This window comes from Mus musculus, chromosome 11 (assembly GCF_000001635.26).
Source record: "Mus musculus strain C57BL/6J chromosome 11, GRCm38.p6 C57BL/6J".
Classification (NCBI taxonomy): Eukaryota; Metazoa; Chordata; class Mammalia; order Rodentia; family Muridae; genus Mus; species Mus musculus.
In genome coordinates this window covers 74,685,360-74,711,480 of record NC_000077.6, presented here as the reverse complement: position 1 = coordinate 74,711,480, position 26,121 = coordinate 74,685,360, and the positions used below count along the sequence as shown (strand labels likewise).

Genomic DNA, 26,121 nt, shown 5'->3' with positions numbered 1-26,121 from the left:
ATCAATTTCAGATTATAAATCCCTGAACTTTCTCCTTTCCCCCCCTCATTTCCTGACCTTGAAAACCTGAGTTTATTCATTTACTTAGCTAGAGGTTTCAAGTCAGACTAAGTTTTGCAGGAAATAATAAAAAGAAAATGATGTATTCCTGTGCTACTCTGTGCACCGGTGGGCCACCTGGCTCCAGCAGGGCGTTCTCGTCTCAGCACTCTCTGGCCCAGGGCTCTCAAGATGTCTCTACCTGACTCAGTAATTTCCCTTGGCGGGCCATTGTCATGCCAACCCCATGCAATCATCGCCCACCTTGGGGTTAGATATCACAATACCCAGTAACATGGTAAAATCAAAACTCTTGAAGCTTATAATTAACTAGTCATATATATATATAACAATAAGTTCTCAATTCACAAGATGCCCACCCAATAATTTCAGGGCCAATTGATAATGATACAAGCTGCCCACCTTCATTAGACAATCTACTCCTATTATTTTATCCCAATGTGAAATTATATGTACCTGTGGCTATTTAAAGCCATGCTGAATCTGAATCATCTTGTTTGTTGGCCTCCATCTTGCTTCCTCTTCTCTCTTCCAAGTCCGCCCTCTGTCCCTGCAACTCTTAGCTCCACCTCCCTTTTCCCTGTCCAATCACAGGCCTCCTGCTTCAGTAATATTTAAATTAACTGGACAGGGAAAATCCTGCTACAGCTAAGTTTGTAAATATATTTTTTTTGGCTTTGTATAACTAAAAAGTTTTTAGGGGAAGGATAGATGGCTCAGTGGTTAAGAGCACTGATAGCTCTTCCAGAGGTCCTGAGTTCAACTCCCAGCAACCACATGGCGGCTCACAACCGATGCTCTCTTCTGATCTGTCTGAAGAGAGTAAAAAGTGTACTCATGTACATAAAATAAAATAAATCTAGAAAAAAAAAAAAAAACCCTGAGTTTAAAAAAAAAAAGGGCTGGAGAGATGGCTCAGAGCTTGAGTACTGACTGCTCTTCCAGAGGTCTTGAATTCAATTCCCAGTAACTACATGGTGGCTCACAACCATCTATAATGGGATCCAATGCCCTCTTCTGGTGTGTCTGAAAACAGCTATAGTGTAGTGTATTCACATATAAAATAAATAAATTTTTTAAAAAAGTTTTTAACCTATATTTATATTTGTATGGTCTCCTTTCAGATCAACCTGAACACCATGTGAACAAAGCTCAACTGTTAATCTTAGCAGTAAGGATAAGGAAAGATATCTAGGTTCAGGGTCTACACAGTAAGACCCTGTCTCAATAATAATAATAATAATAATAATAATAATAATAATGGCTTAATGGGTAAGAGCATTGGCTGTTCCTCAGTTGAACTTGGGTTCAATTCCCAGCACCCACATGGCAGTTTATTTTATTTTATTTTTTTTTTTAAAGATTTATTTCTTTCTTTATTTCTTTATTACATGTAAAGCACACTGTAGCTGTCCTCAGACACTCCAGAAGAGGGAGTCAGATCTTGTTACGGATGGTTGTGAGCCACCATGTGGTTGCTGGGATTTGAACTCCTGACCTTCGGAAGAGCAGTCGGGTGCTCTTACCCACTGAGCCATCTCACCAGCCCCACATGGCAGTTTATAATGACAGTTAACTCCTGTTCCAGTGGATCCAACACCCTCACACAGAGACAAGACATGCACGTAGGCAAACTACCAATGTACATAAAATAAAAGTGAATTATAAAAAAAACTAAAAAAAAAGTTTATAACTTGTATTGTTCTCTATAGAAATTAGTTTATGATTCATACCTTTTTTGTATCCAGATTATTGAGGACCACCCCACAGTGCAGTTGAATGATTATTAACAAGACCTAAAACTATATAAATCATGGGGTTCTGTGCAAAATGCCAGATAGTGTTTTATACCCTCAGATTCTAGAAAGACTTTAAGCAGAATTTAAAATTGGTATAATCCTGCTCACTGTGTACCCCTGACTGGCTTGGAACTTGATACAAGACCAGGCTGGCCTTGAATTTGCAGAGATCTGCCTCTGGAGTACTGGGATTGATTAAACATGTGTGCCATCCTGCTTGGTGTAGAGTATAAGAGAAACTCAGATAAACTGCTAGAAATAAATTGCTTTGACAGAATACAGTTCCTACAAACCAGGATTCAGATTTCAGCGTAAAATAAATATAGGGAAAAAGTTTTGTTGTTGTTTTGGTGATTTGTTTTGCTGTGTAGCCCAGTTCAAACTTTGATCTCAGCCTCCAAGAGCTGGGGTGTGTTCTACTGCACCTTCTTAGTGTTATGGGTTTTACTAATTCCTGTAATAAATACAGCTTTGCCTTTTTCTCAAACACAATTCACCTTTATTTAGAAGTATTTATTTGTTTTCTTTGACCGTATGAGAGTTAACATGTCTTTGTCACTTCTCACCTTCTGGAATTTATTAGAGTACAGATAACACTGGTGACTGCCTTTCCCAGCTGTTTGCTATCTTTAGCCTTTATAGTAAGGCTGTATTTCCTAACTACTCAAAATTTGCACTTTATTTTTTCCACATTATTTCCTTTTCCAAAACCTGCCTCAAAGAATTGTCAGCCAATTTTATCTCTTTTTAAAATCTTTTAGTTTATAATGCTGACATGGTCAGTTATAACAACAGTTCTGTTAGTGTTTTTACCCTGCCTTCCTATCCCTAGCCTTCTATCTTTTAACTGTATTGTGTGTCCCTTTAGTGGATTGTATTTTGTTAAGCTTTATGTTACAGTATAGAGCCTGTCAAGACATAATAAATACATTTAGCTCACATCTTCAGTTATTTGGTAAGTTTCTTAAGGGCAGTCACTACTAACATTTTTTTATAATTGTGTGTTTTTTGCATGTACATTTGCTTGTGTGCCCTAGCTCCTGTATGGAGGTCAGAGAGCAGTTTTCAGGAGTTGGATTTCCCCTTCCACTCTGTGGGATGCGTGGAATGCAGATCATTAGGTTTGATGGTGAGCACCTTTACCTGCAGAGCTATCTTGCTAGCTCCATTTCTAAGTTATTTGTACAAATGGAGACAAACATAAGTGTGGATAATAGTTAGAAACCAGTTGAGGAATACTACTTTTATAACTTATGAGCAGTTGCTGTGAGATCAGCCTATAGGATCAAGATCATACCCTAGAGAAAACATCTTGGGGCTGGGGACATATTTCAGGGGGTAGTGTGCTTATTGTGGCATAACCATAACAACTTGAGTTTGTATCCTCAACATCTACATAAGATGTCTCTCTCTTGCCGGGCGTGGTGGCGCACACCTTTAATCGAAGCACTCGGGAGGCAGAGGCAGGCAGATTTCTGAGTTCGAGGCCAGCCTGGTCTACAAAGTGAGTTCCAGGACAGCCAGGGCTATAAAGAGAAACCCTGTCTCGAAAAACCAAAAACAAAAAAACAAAACCAAAAACAAAACCTTCCCCCCCCCTCTCTCTCTGTGGGGGAGACAGGGAGGGGGAGAGAGAGATGATGATGCAGGGTGTGTCTAAACCCAGCTCTTGGGGTGAGGCAGAGAGAAATGCCCATTCTGGGAGCTCACTGGCCAGACAGTAGCTAATTGGTAAATTCTAGGGGCCAAGTGAGACCTTACTTAAAAATATAAAAAAAATATAAGGTAGAAAGTGATAGAGGAAACTAATGTCAGCCCCAGCCTCTTGCAGTAACATACAGAAAAAGAGAATACTATCTTCAAAACCAAGAACAAATACCAGACTTGTTTAAAGACCCTTCCTACTCCACTGATACAAACACCCTTCAACTCGGTGCCCTCCTTTCTATTCCTTAGGTTCTCTCCCTCTCAACTGGTTACTTACTCCACCTCTTGACCTATGGTTCACTTCGTTAATTTTGTTTTACAGAACCACTTTGGATTAATGGTGTCTTCCAGGGCTGAGCCACACAAGGGTTTTCTAGTTCACAATGTTGTGTTTTACATACAGTGTGATCAAATATCCTGCAGCATTGTAGTTAAAAAGACATGGTGTTGGGGATGGGGGTGCCGGCAGAGGCAGAGGCAGAGGCAGGCTGATCTCTGAATTTTTGAGGCTAGCCTAGTCTACAGAGTGAGTTCCAGGACAGCCAGGGCTACACAGAGAAACCCTATCTTGAATAAAACAAAAGATAAAGGTACACCAGTTGTGTGTGTGTGTGTGTCTGTGTGTCTGTGTGTGTGTGTGTGTCTGTGTGTGTGTCTGTGCTTATGTCAGAGTCTATGTTAATTTGTGTGTGTGTCCACTTGTAGAGGCCCCAAAAGATGGCATAGCATCAGATCCCCTGGAGCTAGTGGTACAGGCAGTTAAGAGCTGGCTAGCATGGGTGCTGGGAAATACAACTGAGTTTTCTGGAAGAGCAGGATGCATTCTTAACCTCTGGGCCATCTCCACAGCCCCTTACGTGGATGTTTTCTATTGTTCATGCCTAAGCTTTTTTCTCTTCTGTTTTGAGGTTACTTTTGTTTTTTAAAGGTTTCTATATCCCAGGCTGGCCTCACACTTGCTCTGTAGCTAAGGATGACTCTGCTTTCTACCTCTTGGATGCTGGGCTAACACATTCACCAACAATAATCTATTTGGGTTTAATTTTTTTTTAAAGATCATAATTATAGACCATTCTAGTTGAGTTTGTCTTAGTGTCTCGTGAAAATGTTAGAAGAACCCAGAACAGCAATGTACATGCTAAAGGTAATAAAAAGTTGAAGTTTTAGTTTTGAGGCAGCTTGTCGATTTTTTTTTTTTTCTGTAGGATTTTTACAATCACTGTATTGTTCTGATACATGCCAGTGTTTTGAAAGAAAAAAGGTTTGTTGGGTGTGGTGCCGCAAGCCTAGAATCAAAACATGGGGGAAGGGGCGCAAAGGCAAGGGGATCCTTGAATTTGAGGCCTGCTTGGTCTACAAAGTGAGTTCTAGGATTAAACAGAAACCCTGTCTCAAAAAAAAAAAAAAAAAAAAAAAAGGGCTGGTGAGATGGCTCAGTGCGTAAGAGCACCCGACTGCTCTTCCGAAGGTCCAGAGTTCAAATCCCAGCAACCACATGGTGGCTCACAACCATCCGTAACAAGATCTGACTTCTGGAGTGTCTGAATAATATATAATATTTATAATCAATAAATAAATCTTTAAAAAAAAAACCCAAATTTACATCCAACTCAACCCCAAGTACTGAACTTTGATGAATCTAACTGACTAGATTTTAGAATTTATTTGTTTGGCTTTTTAAGAGAGAAAAGAGACTGAAGTGATGTAGTGTATTTGCTTTCTAAGACCACATTACAAATTGGTCTTAGTTTTACTGATTCGTAGGGTAATTAGGGAACAAAAGATTGCCTATTTGTGTGCTAATTACTGTGAATTTATTTTAGAGATAGAATGATTGTTGAGCTATCATAGCATACAATTCCAGTGCAGTGAGAGGTCTTAAATGTGTGTATGCAAGGAAGGTACTAGGCAAACGCAGGAGCTACTTTGCTTAACTGTTTCATATAAAAACATGTAAAAGTGAATAAAACTCAGGGTCTGCTTTTATGGTAGCTGCTGAAAGTTTTGGTAATATTAATTAAATATTCATTAGTATTAAATTGAACTTGTAAATAAAAATTTGAAGTTTTACAGGACATGACCTTAATAATAATCTTAAAAAAAAACCACTATCACATTTGTTTTATTTTGTGTGTATGGGGGAGGGGTGTGCATGCACACATACCACATCACATACATGGAGGTCAGAAAACAACTTGCTGAGTCTGTTCTTTTTCATTGTATGGGTCAAAACAAAAAACTAGAAACTGGGTGTGTATTAATTTATGCTGCTGAGGATCAAACAGTGAGCCGTACTCCAGTAGCACCCATAAGATTTGCTGACAATGTTAGTATTCAATTTTTTTCTTTTGTAATTTTGCTTTTGATCTTTTAATACTAGCTAGCCTTTATACTGCTTTCTGTTAATTTATTTTTATGGTAGTGGTAGGATTTGGCTCTTACTATATAATTTGTTGTAGTCAGGGTTGACCTTGAACCTGAAACAAGTCTGCCTTGACCTCTGGAATGCTAGGATTATAGGCTCTTCCACTGCTTCCTATTTACTGTCTGGGTCGTTCGTACGTTCGTTCTTTCTCTTTCCTTCCTAACTTCCATCCATCCTTCTTTCTCTCTCTCCTCTTCCTCTTCCTCCTCCTTCTCCCCCCCTCCTCCTTTTTTGTTTTTGTTTTGTTTTGTTTTGTTTTCAAGACAGGGTTTCTCTGTAGACCAGACTGGCTTCAGACTCACAGATAATCCACCTGCTTCTGTCTTTTGAGTGCTGGGATTAAAGGTGTGCACTACTGTCTGGCTCTTTATTGGGGGTGTGCATCAAAGTCATATGGATTACGTTTTATCTGTTGAATAAAATTAAAATATATGTGCTTCTGAATTTTTGAGAATGAGGCCTAGCTATTGTTTTCAGAGTTTCTTAGGTGATTCTGATGAACAATTCTAATCTGTATTTAAATAGTTAACTATAGCAAAATTATTTTTAGAAAACAGTGTATGTCCCATTTATTATTCTTTCTCTGTAGTGCTTTCTAGTATAAAGAATTATTGCTTTATTTACTTAAACTGGTATGTGTTCTCCCATGACAGCTTTCAGTTAATAGAATAATAGACTCCCAAGTTGAAAGTTATGCTACAGTGCAGGAGTATAATTTAGTGTAGTAGTTTTCATATTATGTAGTAATTCCTTGCCATCATAGAATTTCAGTAAGTCAAGAAATAGTGACTGGGCAGTGGTGGCGCACGCCTTTAATCCCAGCACTTGGGAGGCAGAGGCAGGCGGATTTCTGAGTTCGAGGACAGCCAGGGCTACACAGAGAAACCCTGTCTTGAAAAACAAAAAACAAACACACACACACACACACACAAAGAACTAGTGGATTTAGTGCTGGAGAGTTGGCTCAGCTTTTAAGAGCATTATTTGCTCCTGCTTAGGACTCGTGTTTGATTCCCAGAAGCCACATGTTGGCTCATACTATTTTACTCCAATCCAGGGCATCTGACATCCTCTTCTGACCTCCTCTGGCCCCAGACACTCACATGATATGCACACAAACATTTAGGGAAACCATTCATACACATAAAATTTCAAAAACTTGAAAAGTTGTGGATTTAGTAGAATAGAGTATACTTACTGGGAAACTTTATTAGGAAATAGCATGTCTTCATATTCCAGAGTGTTTAAAGCAGTGTGCCAAGCGTGCCTGTACATGAACTTTGCAATGCCTAGCTATGCGTTTGCAGTTATGTAAGTGTAGACTAACACTAAAGTAAATTAAAAAAAAATGTGACCTTAAAATAAGTATTTGTCTTCTTTTTTTAAAAATACTTTCTCTGACTATAGACATGTATCACAAAAACGGCATCTGAGGTTTTATTTTCTGGGCTGAGGAGCTGTCTATAATAAAGTCCTAACAATTCTTAGTTTCTTTAAAACTGTCAGAGGTTCAAAATGACTTATGAAGTTAAAGCAAACACCCTTTTTACATTTGGGAGCTATGAATAATCTTTGTTGAAAAAGAACACTATTTTCTAGTTTGTTGTATGTTTGAAAAAGGCTTTTTAACTTAAAAATATTTTTATGTATATGGATATTTTTGCCTACATGCAAGTCTGTGTCACATTCAGTTAGTACCTTGGAGGACTGAAGATATTAGACTGGAGTTACAGGTGCTTGTGAGCCGCCATGTGGGTGCAAGTATTCAAACCTGTGTGTGGCACAGTGGTGGAGGAGATAAAGTGTAGCTTTGGCTGGCTTGGAACTTGCTTTGTAGTTCAGGTTGGCCTTGAACTCATAGATCCCTACCTGCCTGTGCCTCCAAAGGGAATGTATGTACTAGGGTACCTAGCTAAGGTTTTTTACTTTTCCTATCCCTCAAAGGGATATTAGTTTTCACAGAGAATACCAAGGGAATAGCAGCTAAACTCCCCCAGTAAACTATTAGTAGCTTTTTAGAAAAATCCAGTGTACTTCTTTTATTTACGAATACAGATCTTTGGCTAGTTGGTAGTTATGCATGGCCTCCCAGTACTTGGTAAGCTGAGGCAGGCAGATCTCTGAGTTTGAAGCCAAGCTGGTCTACAGATCAAGTTCCAGGACTACAAAGAAACCTTGTTTCTGAAAAACCAGGGGGGAAAATACAGTTCTTCAAATCAGGCCTCTGTGATACTTAGGTTTCCTTTGTATATATTCTCTTCCATTGTAAAGTTAAGCAATATGAGAGTGCGTATTCCAGTATCCTTTCTTGATGAGACAGTGTCTCCTTCTGCAGCTTTGGCTGTTCTGGAACTCACTAGCCTACGCTGGCCTCAAACTCACACAGATCTGCTTGCTTCTGCCTGCCTAAGGCATGAGCTATTGTGTCCAACTATCCTGTACTCTTTAGGATAGTCTAAACCCCTATAATCAAATGGGATATATGTTACAGTAACTATAACGGGCAGGATTTGCATTCACCTACTTGAATTTAAGAAATTAAAAGTGAAGGCTGACAGACTACAAAGGGAAGAATTGCTGTTCTGGTGTGAAGATATGGAAAAATCTTTTCTCATAGATCTACTGCTAGCTTAAGACCCATCTGTATTATAAAGAGTAATTGGCCTTACTCAGGGTATGCTGACCTTTTTTTGGGGTGTGTTGATTTAAATAGTAATCCTATCTAAAATACCTACAGTCAACAGCTACATTAATGTGTGGCCAAATATTTGAGTACTAAGACTTTCTTAGCCAAGCTGACACACAAAACACAGGGAGTATAATAGAATGCATGTTTTTTAGTGAAAGGTCACATCAAGTGATTGATAATACCAGAAAGCAATGGATGTCTAGTTTGGACTTAAAATTTTGAATGTAAGTCTGTTTGATCTAAAGCCCAAAACCTACTTTGATAATCAAATCTATAGCACTTCTACTTTCAGCTCTTTGCTTTAATTTGGGAGCTACTACACTTGAGAATGGTAGAAGTGATTCTTGGTGGAGGGAAAAAACCCAGGCTGGCCTTAAATCCATATTCTCCCATGTAACCTAAGTCTGTGTGAAGGTAATTGGATAAAATGGCTTATTTAGAAATACACCTGTACTCTGAGTGGTAGTATATATTAATGAGTTCTGTGTTTTAGAATTATATACCAATAATGATCATGTCTAACCATTTTTATTGCATCTAAATCTCATTCCCTTTCTTTCCTCTATTACTCTTCTGATATATTTGTGGTGGTAAGAACTTTATGTGTGTGTGTGTGTGTGTGTGTGTGTGTGTGTGTGTGTGTGTGTGTGTGTGAGAGAGAGAGAGAGAGAGAGAGAGAGATTTGTCTGCCATAAGATTTGTCTGCCATGGAGCTACATCACAGTTGTACTTTTAAAAGACTTTATATGCAAAATACCTAATCAGATAAAACTAAGAGAATAGTTAGTGAATTTTGTAATTTTTTAATAATCAGTTTTCTAATCAGTATTCAGATTTTTCCAAGCGTCCGCTCATTGCTTTATTTTATAGTTTGTTTGGATTGAGATCTAAACATTGTTCATAAAATGCAGTTGGTGAATATCTCTTTATCTTTTATTTGATTTATTTATTTTTGAGACAACCCAGACTGGCCTTGAAACTCATAATTTAGCCAGGAGTTAACTTCAGCTAGTGAAGATATTCTTTTCTTAACCTCTTGAATACTGTGATTGGAGGTTTGAGTCAACTTGTCTTTGAATCCTCAGGTTCCTTTTCTATCTTTCTTTTCTTGAAGAAGCTAAGTAATTTGCTTTCTAAGGCTATTTGTTCCCCTGCCCTCTACTTACTACAAGTTGATAGAGTCAGAGACTTGATCAGATTGATTTTATAGTAACAATATTTCAGTATTCTTCACTACACTAGTATAAAATATATAGGTGTAATTGTACATCCTGTTTGTCTGTTATTATAGTAGCCCTTTTTTAGAGTATCTACAATTAAAGCTGGGAGTATTTTGCTTATATTGAAATTAAAATTCTTTAAAACTAGCCAGGTAGTGGTAGTGCACGCCTTTAATCTTGGCAGTTGGGATGCAGAGGCAGGCATATCTCTGTGAGGCCAGGCTGGTCTACATAGTGAGTTCCAGGACAGTTAGGACTACATATCTTGTCTCTAACAAACAAAAAATTCTTTATAATTTTGTTGTTGTTGTTGTTTCTTTTGTGTCTATTTTTTCACATCAATGTTTAGTCATCTTAACTGGCAGAGAAAACAAATGCTTATATTTACCTATAAAATTTTTATGGTATCATCTTTACTCTTTCTTATCCATTTAAACATTGTTTTCTAGCCAGGCATGTTGATGTATTCCTGTAATCCAGTACCTGGTAGGCTGAGGTGGAAGGGTTGCCAGGCCAGCTTGGGCTCTATTTTCTATTTTGTTTTTGTTGTTTTTTTTAATATTAATACTGTCGTGTTAAGCCATTTTTTTAACATTTGACCAAAACCATTCTCAACAAGGTTATCAGTGAACTTCATGCTGAATGCAGCCAACTATTTTGGTGTCTGTGATGTTCCTTTGCTTTTACTTCCTTAATTGCTTTTTCTCATCCTCACTTGTAGTCATCACCCTTCCACAATGCCCATATATTCTTATATACTCACACATGCAGACACTGTATACTTATATACCACCACTGCCCTCTTCAGAAGAGGGCTTTAGATCCCATTACAGATGTGAGCCACCATGTGGTTGATGGGAATTGAACTCAGGTCCTCTGGAAGAGCAGTTGATGCTCTTAGCTGCTGAGCCATCTCTCCAGCCCCCACCATGTACTTTCATATAACTGTCTCTTATACACATAGACACTCTATATTTGGATTGTCACTCAAATAGACATGGCATACTTACTCATATACTCACTTGAGCAGTTACACATACTAGACACAGTTCGCCTTTCTTCCTCTCTCCCATTCTAGCTAGCTATTGAATTCAGAGCCTTGTCTAGGCTAGATAAGCAGTTTAACTATGTTAAATCTAAAGATCTAATTTTATTTTTTAATTAAATTGAATGCTTGTGTGTACTCAACCTCTGAAGATCAGAAAACTTGCAGAAATTTGATTATCTACCATGTGGCTCCCAGGGATTTAGGTTGTTAGGCCTTGCAGCAAAGTGCCTTTTCTACTGAGCTATCTCTCATTACTGCCTATTTCCTATAGGTTCATTCATTGTTCAGTAATATTTCTGAAAAGCATGTCTGTGATTCTTTTTGAACTGTAAAGATGTTCCATCCTCAGTAGGAGGATTGCTATTGTTTAGGTCAACCAGGGCTATGATGTAATGAGACCCTGACTCCAAAAATAAAATAAATTAAAAGAAATTTTAATCTTTAAGTAGAATTGGAATTTTCTACAGCAGCTATATATTAATAATAGAAAGTAGACAGGTAAATTTGTTAAATTTAAATTATTGCTATGTTGCTGGGTGTGTTGGTGCATGTCTGTAAACCTAGTATTAGAAGCTGAGGCAGGAGGATTGTTAAGCATGTTAGGCAACCAGGGCTACCTTGTTAGACCCCCCAGCTCAAAAACAGCAACAAAAGTACTGTTTTGCATCATTAGATCATTGAAAGTAGTAGTTTTAACTACGTAAAATATGGCTGGGTTTGGGGATACTACCTATGTCTGAAACACTTACGGGGCCAGGAGGATGCCTGTTCTACATAGCAGTTTTTGGGTTTTTTTGGTTTGGTTGGTTTGGGTTTTTTTTTTTTTTTTTTTTTTTTGAGATAGGGACTTACTTTAGCATTGACTAATTTGTTTTTTAAACTGTAGGTTGACTATATCATCTAATATACACATTAATTAGCATTATAATGCAAATATGTTCTACAATTAATAGTTTAGAAATAATAAAATTTTAAGTGAGGGGAATAATTTTATTTTTTTCTTTCTTTTTAGGTGGAATGAACCTTACTTGTTGACTGGTTGCTGATTGGATTCACTTGAAAAAAAGAATCATTTTTCCCTCTGTGGAAGCCACATAGTGGCATATTTAATTCAAATCCAGGGATCACAACTTTTGATTTTTCTGGAGGGACATACCACTATATCAAATAAGCTTGACATTACAGCCAAAATGGTGCTGTCCCAGAGACAACGAGATGAACTGTAAGTTTCTGTTTTCTGCTATTTAGAAACCTCTTATAAACTAGGCATGATTAACTAGGCTTAGGGTGGTAAAGACAAGCCCATCCATCATCTTCAGCCTTGGAAGTTCATGGCTAGTCCTGGGCTACCTGAAATCTTATCACAAAAGATGGGAGAAAAACCAGGGTGGGAACGAAACTGGTTTTTGTTTTTGTTTGTTTGTTTGGTTTTTGGAGACAGGGTTTCTCTGTGTAACTCTGGCTGTCCTGAAACTCACTCTGTAGACCCGGCTGGCCTCGAACTCAGAAATCTGCCTGCCTCTGTCTCTCAAATGCTGGGATTAAAGGCGCGTGTCACCAGTGCCCAGCAGTAGCAAAATACAATGCAGTCTTGGGAAGTCCCAAGTTTAAAGTATTTTTACCAGCATCTGCTATATTATTGTTGACACTGTCTTGCCTTCAAATTTGGACTGTCTTTTAGCAAGGAATTACTTCATACATACATACATGCATACGTGTGTGTGTGTGTGGTTGATGGGAGTTGAAGTCAGGATCTTTGAAAGAGCAGTCAGTGCTCTTTACTGCTGAGCTATCTCTCCAGCCCCAGCAAGGAATTATTTGTCATGTTTGATTTTAAAGCAAAGTGACTGATTAGTTGGTAAGTTTTATCCCTTTTAAAATTCTCTTAAGATTTATTATACTCAAAGGAAGATACGCACTGCTATAGGTAGCTCTTCTAATTTAAAAAAAAAAGTCAGTTTTACCAGGTATGGTTTGTATAGATCTTTAATCCTAGAATTCAAGAAACAGAGATATGAGCAGGGCGTGATGGCGCACGCCTTTAATCCCAGCACTTGGGAGGCAGAGGCAGGCAGATTTCTGAGTTTGAGGCCAGCCTGGTCTACAAAGTGAGTTCCAGGACAGCCAGGGCTATACAGAGAAAGCCTGTCTCAAAAAACAAACAAACAAACAAAAAGAAACAGAGATATGTGGGTCACTGAATTTGAGGTCAACCTGGTCTACATAGTGAGTTCCAGGCTATCCAGAGCTACACTATCTCAAAAAAGCAGAACAGTAGAGTAATTACTTAATTTTATGTAATTATATGATGTGTGCATGTATACATATTTGTGTGCATGTGTGTGTGGGGGGGTTGCATAGTTATGCCACTGTTATTCTGCAATTTTATTTTTTGAGATAGTATCTTATTACTATTACTGAGCAATTCGACAAGGCTGGCTGGCTAGGCATCTCAACACTGCCACCAAATCTAGCTCTTTATTTCTTTGGGTTTTGTTTTGTTTTTTAGATTTATTTATTTATTATATTTAAGTACACTGTAGCTGTCTTCAGACATCCCAGAAGAGGGCATCGGATCTCATTACAAATGGTTGTGAGCCATCATGTGGTTGCTGGGATTTGAACTCACGACCTTCAGAGGAGCAGATGGTTGAGCCATCTCTACAGCCCCCCAAATCTAGATCTTGTATATAAGTGTAGGGGATCTGAACTCAGGTCCTAAGACTTGGATGGCAAGCAGTTTTCTCACTGAGCTATCTCCCTAGCTTGTTTGTTTTAATCTAGGATGTTATTAAAAAATAATCCTTTACTTTGCCATAGTGTCTCTTTATCGTTTATCAGTAAAGAATGGTTTAAGCGAAGAATCGTCATTGGACATTAAATCTAGGGGGAACTGTCGATAAGGAACAAGAAATATATGCATGTTCCTAAATGTCCCACTTACACAAATCAAGAAGAAAGAATAGATAAATCCAAACCAAGAAAGTCTTTTATTAAAAAAGAAAAAGGGGGTAAGAGAGTTGGCTCAGTGGTTACTGAGTGTGAAGTGTTTATTCTTGCTAAGGACCTGTGTCCCTAAAATCCAAGTGGTGTGGCTTACAACTCATTGTAATTCCAACTCCAGAGGATCCAATGCCTCTAACATCAGAAGCACACACACCTTTAATTTGGAAGGCAGAGCCAGGTGGATCTCTTGAGTTCGAGACCAGCTTGGTCTATGAAGTGAGTTCTAGGACAGCGAGTAATGTTACACACAGAGAAACCCTGTCTTGGAAAACAGTACTTGGGAGGCAGAGGCAGGTGGATTTCTTGAGTTGGAGGCAAGCCTGGTCTACAGAGTGAGTTCCAGCAGGACTGTCAGGGCTACACAGAGAAACCCTGTCCCGGGGGGGGGAAAAAAAAAAAAAGGAAAACAAACAAAAAATTCTTGGTATATATGATTGAGAAAGACACTGGGCAGCATATCTATCTGCTACCTATTATGTGCCACAACAAAAGTGTCTGGATATTGCCAATGCCCAGTGGTTAAAAATCACTGATAGGGGCTGGAAGGATGGCTCAGTGGTTAAAAGTGCGGACTGCTCTTCTGAAGGTTCCTGAGTTAAAATCCCAGCAACCACATGGTGGCTCACAACCATCCGTAACAAAAAATCTGATGCCCTCTTCTGGAGTATCTGAAGACAGCTACAGTGTACTTACATATAATCAATCAATTAATCTTTAAAAAAAACAAAAAAGAAACAAAAAAACAATGATAAGGGGCTGGAGAGATGTCTCAGCGGTTGAGAGCAAGCACATCTTCCAGAGGTCCTGAGTTCAATTCCCAGCAACCACATGATGGCTCACAACCATCTCTAATGGGATCTGATCTCTCTGTTGGCATGCAGGCATACATACATTTGGAACACTCACACATTAAAAAAAGACAAAAATAAAACAACAAAACACTGACAGGTATATGCACACATAAACATCTTTTATAATTCAGGATATCATGGTTCTTATAATTCCATCCTGTATGTACATGGTTCCTTCTTTCTTTTTATTTTTTAAAGATTTATTTATTAATTATATGTAAGTACACTGTAGCTGTCTTCAGACACACCAGAAAGAGGGCGTCAGATCTCGTTACAGATGGTTGTGAGCCACCATGTGGTTGCTGGTATTTGAACTCAGGACCTCTGGAAGAGCAGTCAGAGAAACTAGTGTATTTCCATATTCCTTTATTAAACATATTTCGTGTGCCTGTGTTTTGGTTTTGTTTTTGTTTTTTTTTTTTGCTTTGCTTATTTTTAAAATTTTATGTATATGGAGTTTTTGTATTTGTGTACTATGTGTATGCCTCATGCCCAGCAGGGACTTAGATTCCCCAAAAGTGGAAATACGGAAGGTTGTGACTGCCATCTGGGTGCTGAGCATGGAACCAGGTTCCTTTGTTAATATTCTTAGCTGCTGTGCTGTGTTTCCAGCTCCATTTTGTTTTGTTTTGTTTGTTGGTTGAGAGTAGTTCTGGGTACAATCATGTTCTTGGAGCTGGGGTTATTAGAGAGAACTGATAGGTACTGGGAACTGGACTCTCTTCTGAAGGAACAGTGTATACTTAAAACCACTAAGCCCCTTATATGTATGTGCTTTTTTAGGCTTCCCTTTTTTTCACTTAACATGTTCTAGAACTACTTCATATCAGTTCAAAGAGATTTCATGTTCCCTGCATGTATGTGTGTATGCATGTTTATGTGTATATGTGTATGTATGTAAAGAGATGAACATAATATTCTATTGTATATATAGCTTAGGGTTTTGGTTTGCTTTTGTTTTTTTTAACCAGTCATCCATTTTTGGGACATTAAAAGTAATGTTATAATAACTAGCTCTATGTATATGTATTTTTGTATCATTGGAGGTCTGCTTAGGTTTTGTGTATGTGTGTTTATTTATATTTTATGTGTATGGGTATTGGTGCCTGTGTGTATGCTACGTACTCTGTGTGTGTGTGCGTGCGCGTGTGCGTGCATGTGCGCGCGCGCATAGGTGTGTGTACCTGGTCCCTGTGGAGGCCAGACTGCAGCATCTGGGTGAAAGCTATGCTCTTCCCATGTTTCTTTAAGAGTCATCCTTCAGAAGTGCCTTACTGGCTAGAGAGATAGCTCAGTGGTTAAGAGCACTGGCTGCTCCGAGTTCCATTTCTAGCAATCACATTGCACAAATGATTGCTCAGATAACCCTACAGCAACCATATTTTGTGTCTCGACCAGTCTTAAAGTGTGTGTCAGTTTTAACTTGTGTTATAGATGATACTGAACATGTATCGTGTTCATTCGGGGTAAAAATTGTTCAATTAGTTAAGCATTGTGACACTCTGTAAGGAAACTTATTTTTTTTGGTTTTTCGAGACAGGGTTTCTCTGTGTAGCCCTGGCTGCCCTGGAACTCACTCTGTAGACCAGGCTGGCCTCAAACTCAGAAATCTGCCTGTCTCTGCCTCCCAAGTGCTGGGATTAAAGGCATGCGCCACCATCGACTGGCTTCTGTAAGGAAAATTAATAGGTTCAAGAAAATTCAGAAGGTCAAACCTGGTGGCACACACCCTTATATTCAGTGCTCAGGAGTCAGGAATACTGTTGAGTCCGAGGCTAACCTGGTTTGTATAGTGAGTTCCAAAACAGCCAGGGCTTGTCTCAGAAACAAAACTATCACTGATAAAACAGAGCAACAAAAAACCAGTTCTGTCAACAAATGGAACCTATATTTAGAAGATGTTCCAAGCTGTGGTGGTACACACCTTTAATCCCAGCATTCTGAGGTAGAAGCAGGAATTGAGTGCCAGGGCTATACAAAGAAACCCTGTCTCAAAAAAGGGGGATGGGATATGACTTGAAGTCTTCGAGTCCTAAAATGATCTTTCCTTTATTTATAGCTTAATTGTGCTGTCAAAATCTTCCTGTGTTTAGTTATGCCTGTATACTTCTGATAATGAATCTTCTAAAAACATACTTTCACTGGGTGTGGTGGTACACAATTTTTAATCCCAGCACTTTGGAGGCAGAGGCAAGCAGATCTCTGAGTTTGAGGTCAGCTTGGTCTGTTAAAGGGAGTTCAGGACTGCCAAGACATGTTACACAGAGAAACCCTGTCTTCAAAAACCAAACTAAAAAAACCCTATTACTTTTATTAAACTTCCTTTTTTAAAAATTTTTTTACTTTTGATGTTCTTTATAATGTTTTACTGTTTAAAATTTGATTTTTATTAGCAGAGAACATATTTTTAATCTTTTTTTAATATGTGTATAAGTATTTTGTCTTATGTGTATGACTGTGCATTGTGTACATGCATTGTACCTATAGATTATCAGAAAGGTTGTCAGGTTTTTATGGGACAAATTGTGTGTTACCATGTAGGTGCTGAGAATCTAATCTGGGTCCTCTCTTTACCTCACCCTACCCCCATTTTGTCATTTTTATTTATTTTTTTCTATTATGTATGTGGAAGCCAGAGGTGAATTGTTAGGTGTCTTTCTTAATCATTTTCCAGGTTTTTTTCCTTTTACTTTTTAGTGTATGTGTATATTTTGCATTCATATATCTTCACATAGAATAGAATAGAATATCACGTGTTTCCCTCTCTCACTGGCTAGCTCACTCCTGGGATCTGCCCATCTCTGTCCCAAAACAATGTGATTACAAGCACACATGTAGCCATGCCTACTTTTTATTGGGTGCAGAGAATTCAAACTCAGCTCTTCATATTTGCACAAGTGTTCTTCCCCACTAAGCCATTTCTATTTTGTGAGACACAGGATCTTTTAACTGAATCTGGATCTCACTGCAGCTTGCCTATATTAATTGGGGCTTCTAATACTGTAAAGAGACACCATGACCAAGGCAACTCTTGTAAAGGACATTTAGTTGGGGCTGGCTTACAGGTTCTGAGGTTCAGTGGCACCCTTTCTCTAACTGAAGACTCACTCATAGTTGAATTGTGAACCACCTTTTTGAATTATGATTAATTATGATGACATTTGATCATGAGGGGTGATCATATAACTCTTTGTTAGATTTCATAGGCCCTGCCACATTGGACTGGAACTTGTCCTACCTGTGCTGTCCCATTCTTATTGGAGGTCTGGCTCAGTGATTCAGTGGGTAAAAGTGCCTGCTGCACCAAAATGTTGGGAGTTCAGATCCAGGTCCCCAAAAATTGTCTTTTTACTTTCACCCACCTGACCTTACCCCACATACACAGACAAGGATAATACATGAAATAACTTTATTACTCTTCATCTCTGTTAGGAAATGTATGGAAATTGTCTTTGAGTGGAATAGTTAAATTTCAGTATAGTAACCCCAGTACTTGGCAGGCTGGGACAGGATCATAAGTACTGGGTAACTCTAAGCTTCATAGTGAGCTCCTGTTTTAAAAGGAAAAAAGAAGCAATTATTTTATAGAATGATTCTTCATTTGACTTCATGTTGTCTCTTATGGAAATAGAATTTAAAACTAAATGAGTTGTTCCAAGCCAACAAGGACTTTGTAGTTTGACCTTGTCTCAGAAAAAGAAAGGAAAAAAACAAAAACAGAATCTAAAAACATTATAGGTTTTAGGTGGATTATCTCTGAAAACATGTAAGTCACAATAGTGATTGCCTATGTTAAAATATTGGAGATCAGTGGCACATATGGCCCTATTGAGTAGGGCTAGGGCAGTATCATACACAAATCCTTGGATTTGATTTCTAGTGCCTTACATTGGCTAGGTATGGTGGCTCATGCCTCTAGGATCAGAAGTTCAAGGTACGACCGTCCTACTTAAGTAGTTTCTGACCAACCTGGGATTTACAAAACCCTGGCTTATAAAAGCAGAGAGGGCCAGGCATGGTTGCACATGTCTTTAATCCCAACGCTCAGAGATATGGCAGGGTGGCCATATCTCTGTAAATTCAAGGCTGGCCAAGACACAAAGACTGTTTTTCAAAAGAAAAGAAAAAATAAAATTGGCTAAAGGATGTAATGATACTGTTATTGTATGTATATTTAAGTTTTATTTAACTCATGGTTTAAGCTTTTAAATTACTCAAGTTAGTTTAAAGTCTTACAGAGGAATCCTAAATCAACCTTTTCTATAACTGTGAATAAAGAAAGGCTCAGAGTAATTGGGAAATGTTGAAATAGGAGAGCAGGGATGCTTGCCAATATTGTTATGACAGAATGAAAGAGAAGTATAAAAATACATTTCAAGCCACTTCAGCTTTGCTGCCTTTAAAGTATAATTCTAAATGTCATTCTAAGACGTTATTTCTTTTGTTTGTTTTGGGGAGGCAGGGTCTCAAAGCAGTTTCTCTTTAGCCCTAGCTGTCCTAGGACTCACTCTGTATATCAAGCTGGCCTCAAACTCGGAGATCTGCATGTTTCTGCTTCCTGAGTCCTGGGACTAAAAGCATGTACCTCCATTGCCTGGCATCTTTTTAAAATAAGGTCTTTGGTTCAAACTGGCTTTGAACTCACTATGTAGCCTGGGGTGGCCTTAAACTCCAGATCATCCTGTCTTAGCCTCTTTAGTGCTAGGATTTAAAGGCATGCACCACCACTGCATTTCTAATACTAAAATATTTACTATAGGTTTTCTTTGGGGTGGGGAGTGATGGGCCTGAGATATATTTTTATGGTGCATGTGTGAGTATCTGCCTGGAGACAACACTCTACCTGTTCCTTTTGAATAGCAAGGTTACTTTCTGAACCTTGAGCTAGAATATTTTAGCTAGTCAGGAAGCCAGCAAGCCTCAGACAGGCACTTTCCACCTCCCTTATGCTAAATGATGTACAGACTTGACATAGGACACTCAGCCTTTACCTGAGTGCTGGGACAGAAACTCCAACTTATATGCTTGTACAGCAAGGAGATGATAACCACTGAGTCTTCTCTTTGTATTCTTAGTAGAGTTTTATTTAAAACATTTCTATGCAAAACTCAGTTCTAATCTCCGATGTTTGAGTATGTTTATCAACTAACTATTAAGAGAAGGTGAATGTCAACACTAGAAAAACTGATGGTTACTTTAACCAATTGATATCTAGGTATAGAAATATATCTAGAGGGCTGGTGAGATGGCTCAGTGGGTAAGAGCACCCGACTGCTCTTCCAAAGGTCCAGAGTTCAAATCCCAGCAACCACATGGTGGCTCACAACCATCTGTAACGAGATCTGACGCCCTCTTCTGGTGTGTCTGAAGACAGCTACAGTGTACTTACATGTAATAAATAAATAAATCTTTAAAAAAAAAAAAGAAATATATCTAGAGCTGGGCAGTGGTGGCGCACGCCTTTAATCCCAGCACTCGGGATTAAAGTAAGTGAGAAACTTATAAAATGTCAGAGGCTGGGACTAGAGTTTAGAGATGGGTTACTTACCTAGCATGTACAGTGTTCTGAGTTCAGCCCCTTGCATCTCTGAAAATAAGAAAAGAGAAAAGATGCTCAAAAATAAAACAGATAAATTATGACAATACCTAAATGTTTTTGAAGTTTTGGAAGTGTGTCCATCTTATTTCCAGAAATATTTATATAATTTACTACTCTTTTTTGGGGGGGTGGTTCAAGACAGGGTTTCTCTGTGTACCCCTGGCTGTCCTGGAACTCACTCTGTAGACCAGGCTAGCCTTGAACTTAGAAATTCGCCTGCCTCTGCCTCTGCCTCCCAAGTGCTGGGATTAAAGGCATGCATCACCACACACCTCAGGAGGCAAAGGCAGGTGGATCTCTTGAGTTTGAGGTTAGCCTGGTTTACATAGTGAGTTCCAGGGCAGCCAGGGTTACACAGAGAAACTGTCTTGGACCACCACTACCCCCCCCCTAAAGATTTTAATAAGTGTAGTTCCTCAAATAGAAATGAGATATGTTTAGGACTCACTTGAATTTTTTCTTTCAGAAATCGAGCTATAGCAGATTATCTTCGTTCAAATGGCTATGAAGAGGCATATTCCGTTTTTAAAAAGGAAGCTGAACTAGATATGGTATGCTTGACTTTATAATTATCAGTCTTCTAATTATTCATAGTATAGTAAATGGGTTAAGTTTTACTTAAGGTTCAGTAGTTAGGTCAATTCAGCTATTCGAATTTTGCCATTTGTTGTGATTTACTTAGTTTTGAGCTTAATTTTCCCACTTTTTTATATAATCAAATATTTAATAATGTTTTAAAGATGTCATGGTTAAGCCATTTTTTTTTTTTTTAAATCTTACTTTTTCTCCTAGAATGAAGAATTAGATAAGAAGTATGCTGGTCTTTTGGAAAAAAAATGGACATCTGTTATTAGATTACAAAAAAAGGTAACTAGGTCTTCTTAAGTCAGTTTATTCAATGTGTACTTAACAAATTTTCTGAAAATATTGCCATAAATTGCTAATCTGCTGATACTCATGTTTGATCTTGGGGAAACAAAACATTTTCTTTTGCTTCATGAAAACATTGGTTTTAAGTTCATTATTGGTGCACATAGGTTATACTGCCTAGAGATTAGACCTGCATTGTCTTTACTAAGAAGTTGATACTTAAGACATCATTTATGTTCTTAGAACAGTGCTTCTCATTGTGTGTTGCACTGCACCCCTTTGGGGTTAAACATTAGATACTTTTTGTATTATCAGATATTTACATTATAATTCATTAACAGTAGGAAAATTACACTTATGAAGTAGCAACAAAAGTAATTTTATAATTGGGGGTCACCACAATACAAGGATGTGTATGGTCAAAGTGTTAGAAAGGTTGAGAACCAATGCCTCGGAAGTTATAACTTAGTTGTAACTGAAAAAAGATCACTATGTGTCTTACATGAGTCAGTCTCATCTCTGAGGTTTTTGGTTTGTTTTTTGTTTGTTTGTTTGTTTCTTTAATATATAAGATGAAAGTAACATACTATTCCATTTCTAAAATACTCTTCACAGACAAAGTTAGAGTAGACAACATTGTTCTAATGTGAGCCCAACTATACCAAGCTTGTGGACAAGAACTAACACCTAGTAGATGCTCAGTAAATATTAGCTTTTGTTGTGAATATTACTACCTGTAGGATAAATAATAAACTGTGGTATAGGGGAAAAAACTCTAAAAATTACAGGCGTAAATCAAGCAAGGTAAGTGTTATGATCATCTTTATTAATAAATGTAAATGAAAGTTGTCTGGGTGGATTAGTTCCAGCTGGGCATAGTAACTCCAGCCTGTGGGAACTGAGACAGGAAGATCCTAAGTTCTGGACTACCGTAAGCTTCATAGTCACAGCCTACCTAAAAGGGAAAAAAACCCAAATATATTATAAAACACAACTTTGTTTAACTTCATGTTCCCTCTCAAGGTAATGGAATTAGAATCAAAACTAAATGAAGCAAAAGAAGAATTTACGTCGGGTGGTCCTCTTGGTCAGAAACGGGACCCAAAAGAATGGATTCCCCGTCCACCTGAGAAATACGCATTGAGTGGTCATAGGAGTCCAGTTACTCGAGTCATTTTCCATCCTGTGTTCAGTGTTATGGTCTCTGCTTCAGAGGATGCTACAATTAAGGCAAGTTCTTTTCATTTGTTCATTTTGCTTTTTGTTTTGTGGTTTTTGTTTTTTTGGTTTTTGTTTTAATTTTGTTTTGTTTTGAGAGACATGATCTTTTTTTCTATGTAGTCTTGACTGTCAGACTGACTTTGAACTCAGAGAAATTCTCCTACCTTTGCCTAGTAAATGATGTGATTAAAGTAAGGTAAATTTCTCTGAAAGGCAGACTTGATGTAAGTTAGGTGACAGAAAAGATTTTGAAAATTTTGAAAATAAGGAGGTGGCTCAGTGGTTAAGAGCACAGACTGTTCTTCCAGTGGTCCTGAGTTCAATTCCCAGCAAGCACATGGTGGCTCACAACTATATCTGTAATGGGATCTGATGCCCTTTTCTGGTGTGTCTGAAGAGAGCAATGTTGTACTCCTATACATTAAATAAATAACTAAATAAATAAGAAAGAATGAATTCAAGTTCATTAGCAGCTATATAGCAAATTTGAGGTTAGCCTAGGCTACCTGAAGCCCTGTCTCATAAAATAAAAATAACCCCCTGATATACTTCGGGATAAATCTAGCTAAGCAAGCACAGAATTAAACACACAGTTATCGCTTTCATGTAGATATGCTTGAATATATGATTGAAGTTAAAGGTTTTATTTGTTTAGAGCTTATCGTGATAATGTGCCCAGCACTCCAAAGTGAAACAGATGGTTCATGAAATAGCTTAAGCTACTAGCAAGACTGCTTTAAAAAAAAACAAAAAACAAAAAACAAAAAAAAATTCTGGCTGGGCACATACTGTACACCTTTAGTTCTATCTCTTATGAGGCAGAGGCAAACATCTCAGTTTAAGGCCAACATGATCTAGATAATGAGACTTTGTCTCAAAACAACAAAAATAAAATTAAGAAAAATACTTTACATTGTTGTGGTATAAGATATAAATCTGGGGCTGGAGAGATGGCTCAGTGGTTAAGAGCACCGACTTCTCTTCCGAAGGTCCTGAGTTCAAATCCCAGCAACCACATGGTGGCTCACAACCATCTGTAATGAGATCTGATGCCCTCTTCTGGTGTATCTGAAGACAGCTACAGTGTACTTAGATATAATAATAATAAATAAATCTTTTAAAAAAAAAAAAAAAAAAGATATAAATCTGGGCCAGGCGTGGTGGCGCACGCCTTTAATCCCAGCACTTGGAAGGCAGGGGCAGGCAGCAGGTTGGATTTCTGAGTTTGAGGCCAGCCTGGTCTACAAAGTTAGTTCCAGGACAGCCAGGGCTATACAGAGAAACCCTGTCTCGAAAAACCAAAAAATAAAAAAATAAAAAATAACCCCCCCAAAAAAAGATAAATCTGTATCTTTCATATTGTATACATACTAGAATTTACTTATAGTTTTTATATTTGCTCATCAGTTCTTTCAATTTTTTTATTTTGGTTTCATTTATTTATATATATATTTTTTGTCTTCTGGGATCTGTTTATTTTGGTTTCATTTTTTTGAGACATGGTTTCTCTGTAACAAGCCCTGGCTGTCTTGGATTTTCTTTGTACACCAAGCTGACTTAGATCTCAAAGCAGTCTACCTGCCTACCTCTGACTCCTGAGTCCTGGGATTAAAGGCATGAACCACCAGGCCTAGTTAATCAGTCTTACGTTGACTATTTAGATTAAGTTTTTAAAATGTGGGCTGGAGAAGATGGCTTAGCCATTAAAAGCACTTGCTGTTCTTACAGAGGATCAGTGTTTGGTTCTCAGATCCTTTATGGTGGCTCTTTAATGTATTGCCTAGGCATTTTTTTAAAATATTATCTATTTCTCCAAATTTTTGTGTGTGTGTGTGTGTGTGTGTGTGTGTATTCCCTATGACATTTAAAATTGTGCCCACTGTAGGTAGAGTGGTCTAAACTGAGTTTAGAGCACGGAATCAGTATTCAATTTTTTTTCTTTCTATTTCTGTTTGTGGCTGTTGTTTTTGTTTGGATTTTTAATGTTTTCCTGAGTTGTTAGAGATTGAATTGAACCTAATACTTGTTGCATGTGAAACAAGTGCAAAAATCATTATTTTTAAAAATTATTTATAACAGACTATGATTTGGCCACCAGAGCAAAGAGTATTCCTGAGTGATATCTGTAATATTCATTCATGTTAATTCATAATTTCTGTTTTACTAAAAATGTCTTCTAAGGCCCCAGTACAGGGGGACGGCAGGGCCAAAAAGGGGGAGTGGGTGGGTAGGGGAGTGGGGGTGGGTGGGTATGGGGGACTTTTGGTATAGCATTGGAAATGTAAATGAGCTAAATACCTAATAAAAAATGGAAAAGGAAAAAAAATGTCTTCTAAGAATGAGACTTTTTAAAGCTGGGTGTGGTAGCACACACCTTTAATCCTAGCACTCCATAGGTAGAGGCAGGTGAATTTCTCAGTTATAGGCCAGCCTGGTCTTCAAAGTTCATTCCAGGACAGCCAAGGCTACACAGAGGAATCCTGTCTTGGAAAAGGTGTTTTGGTTAATCATGAGCACTTGATTCAGGGATAGTTTATAGTTTATGATTTCTCCTTAGTCCTCTTAGTATCTGAACTCTTAATACTCTAGTAAAATTGAGACCTTAAGTCAGTCCACTGTTCTACATACAATGCTCCTAACACATCTTTTTGCATGTATGCCTAGTACTATCAACTAGTGTATGCTGACTTTCTGTAACTTCTCATTAGTATAATTAAGTGGTAGATACTTAACAAATGTAATACTGAAGGTTTTCTTGAATAGTTGGAGCATCAATTTTTCTCTGTAGAGAAAAGCCACTTTGTACTTGAAGATTTGATATTTCTAACATAGATTATTTGTTATTTTGGAAATTAGTCAATTGTGAAATGAGGAAGTGATGGATTGGTGTTAACCATTTTTTTTTTTTATTCACTTGACAGGTGTGGGATTATGAGACTGGAGATTTTGAGCGAACTCTCAAGGGCCATACAGACTCTGTACAGGACATTTCCTTTGACCACAGTGGCAAGCTTCTGGCTTCCTGTTCAGCAGATATGACGATTAAATTATGGGATTTTCAGGGTTTTGAATGCATCAGAACCATGCACGGTAAGGTAGAGGACAGTACTTTAATTTCAGACAGGGCATTTAAGAGAAGAAATAATTTGCTAGTCATGTTTAGGTACCCTACATTTAATTCCTAGTTGTCTGCTTTGATGTGCAAGCTTGATGAACAAGCTTTAGTGGTAGAGGTTTTTGTTAGGAGCATTTAAGGTTTGTACGACATAATAATTTATATTCTCAAGTATATTTGGATAAGAAAAACTGACAGGTCACGTGAATTAGTCCAAGAGAAATGGACAATTAATTTACTAAGAAGATAGTTTCTTTTTTATTTTATTTATCAAGAGAGCAGGCAATATGGAAGCTAGAAGCCAGAGTTCGGTGCTGCAGTATCTAAGTGTCCATAGGTTATTTAATCTGGAGAATAAAGAGGATAATGCCTATGGCATAGAATTATAAAGATAAAATGACTCATACTTAAACCATCTGGTCGATAAGAGATAGTGACTTTGGTTTTTAGATTTCTGGGACGGGTTCTCACAATGTCTGGCCCGAACTCAGAGATCTGCTTGCTTTTACTT

At 37.9% G+C, this 26,121-nt stretch overlaps 1 protein-coding gene across 2 annotated transcripts in view; it reads left to right on the top strand.

The window, feature by feature from the left end:
* Pafah1b1 (platelet-activating factor acetylhydrolase, isoform 1b, subunit 1) overlaps window positions 1-26,121 on the top strand; it is a 50,436-nt gene that overhangs the window by 12,904 nt on the left and 11,411 nt on the right. For both annotated transcript variants that reach the window (NR_037610.2, NM_013625.4), the window contains exons 2-6: window positions 11,961-12,170; window positions 20,871-20,955; window positions 21,197-21,271; window positions 22,298-22,504; window positions 25,417-25,585. Coding sequence is in view for 1 of the 2 variants with exons in the window: in NM_013625.4 (NP_038653.1) it covers window positions 12,139-12,170; window positions 20,871-20,955; window positions 21,197-21,271; window positions 22,298-22,504; window positions 25,417-25,585 (568 nt within the window). In the remaining variant the exon portion in view is untranslated. The remainder of the gene's footprint in view (window positions 1-11,960; window positions 12,171-20,870; window positions 20,956-21,196; window positions 21,272-22,297; window positions 22,505-25,416; window positions 25,586-26,121) is intronic.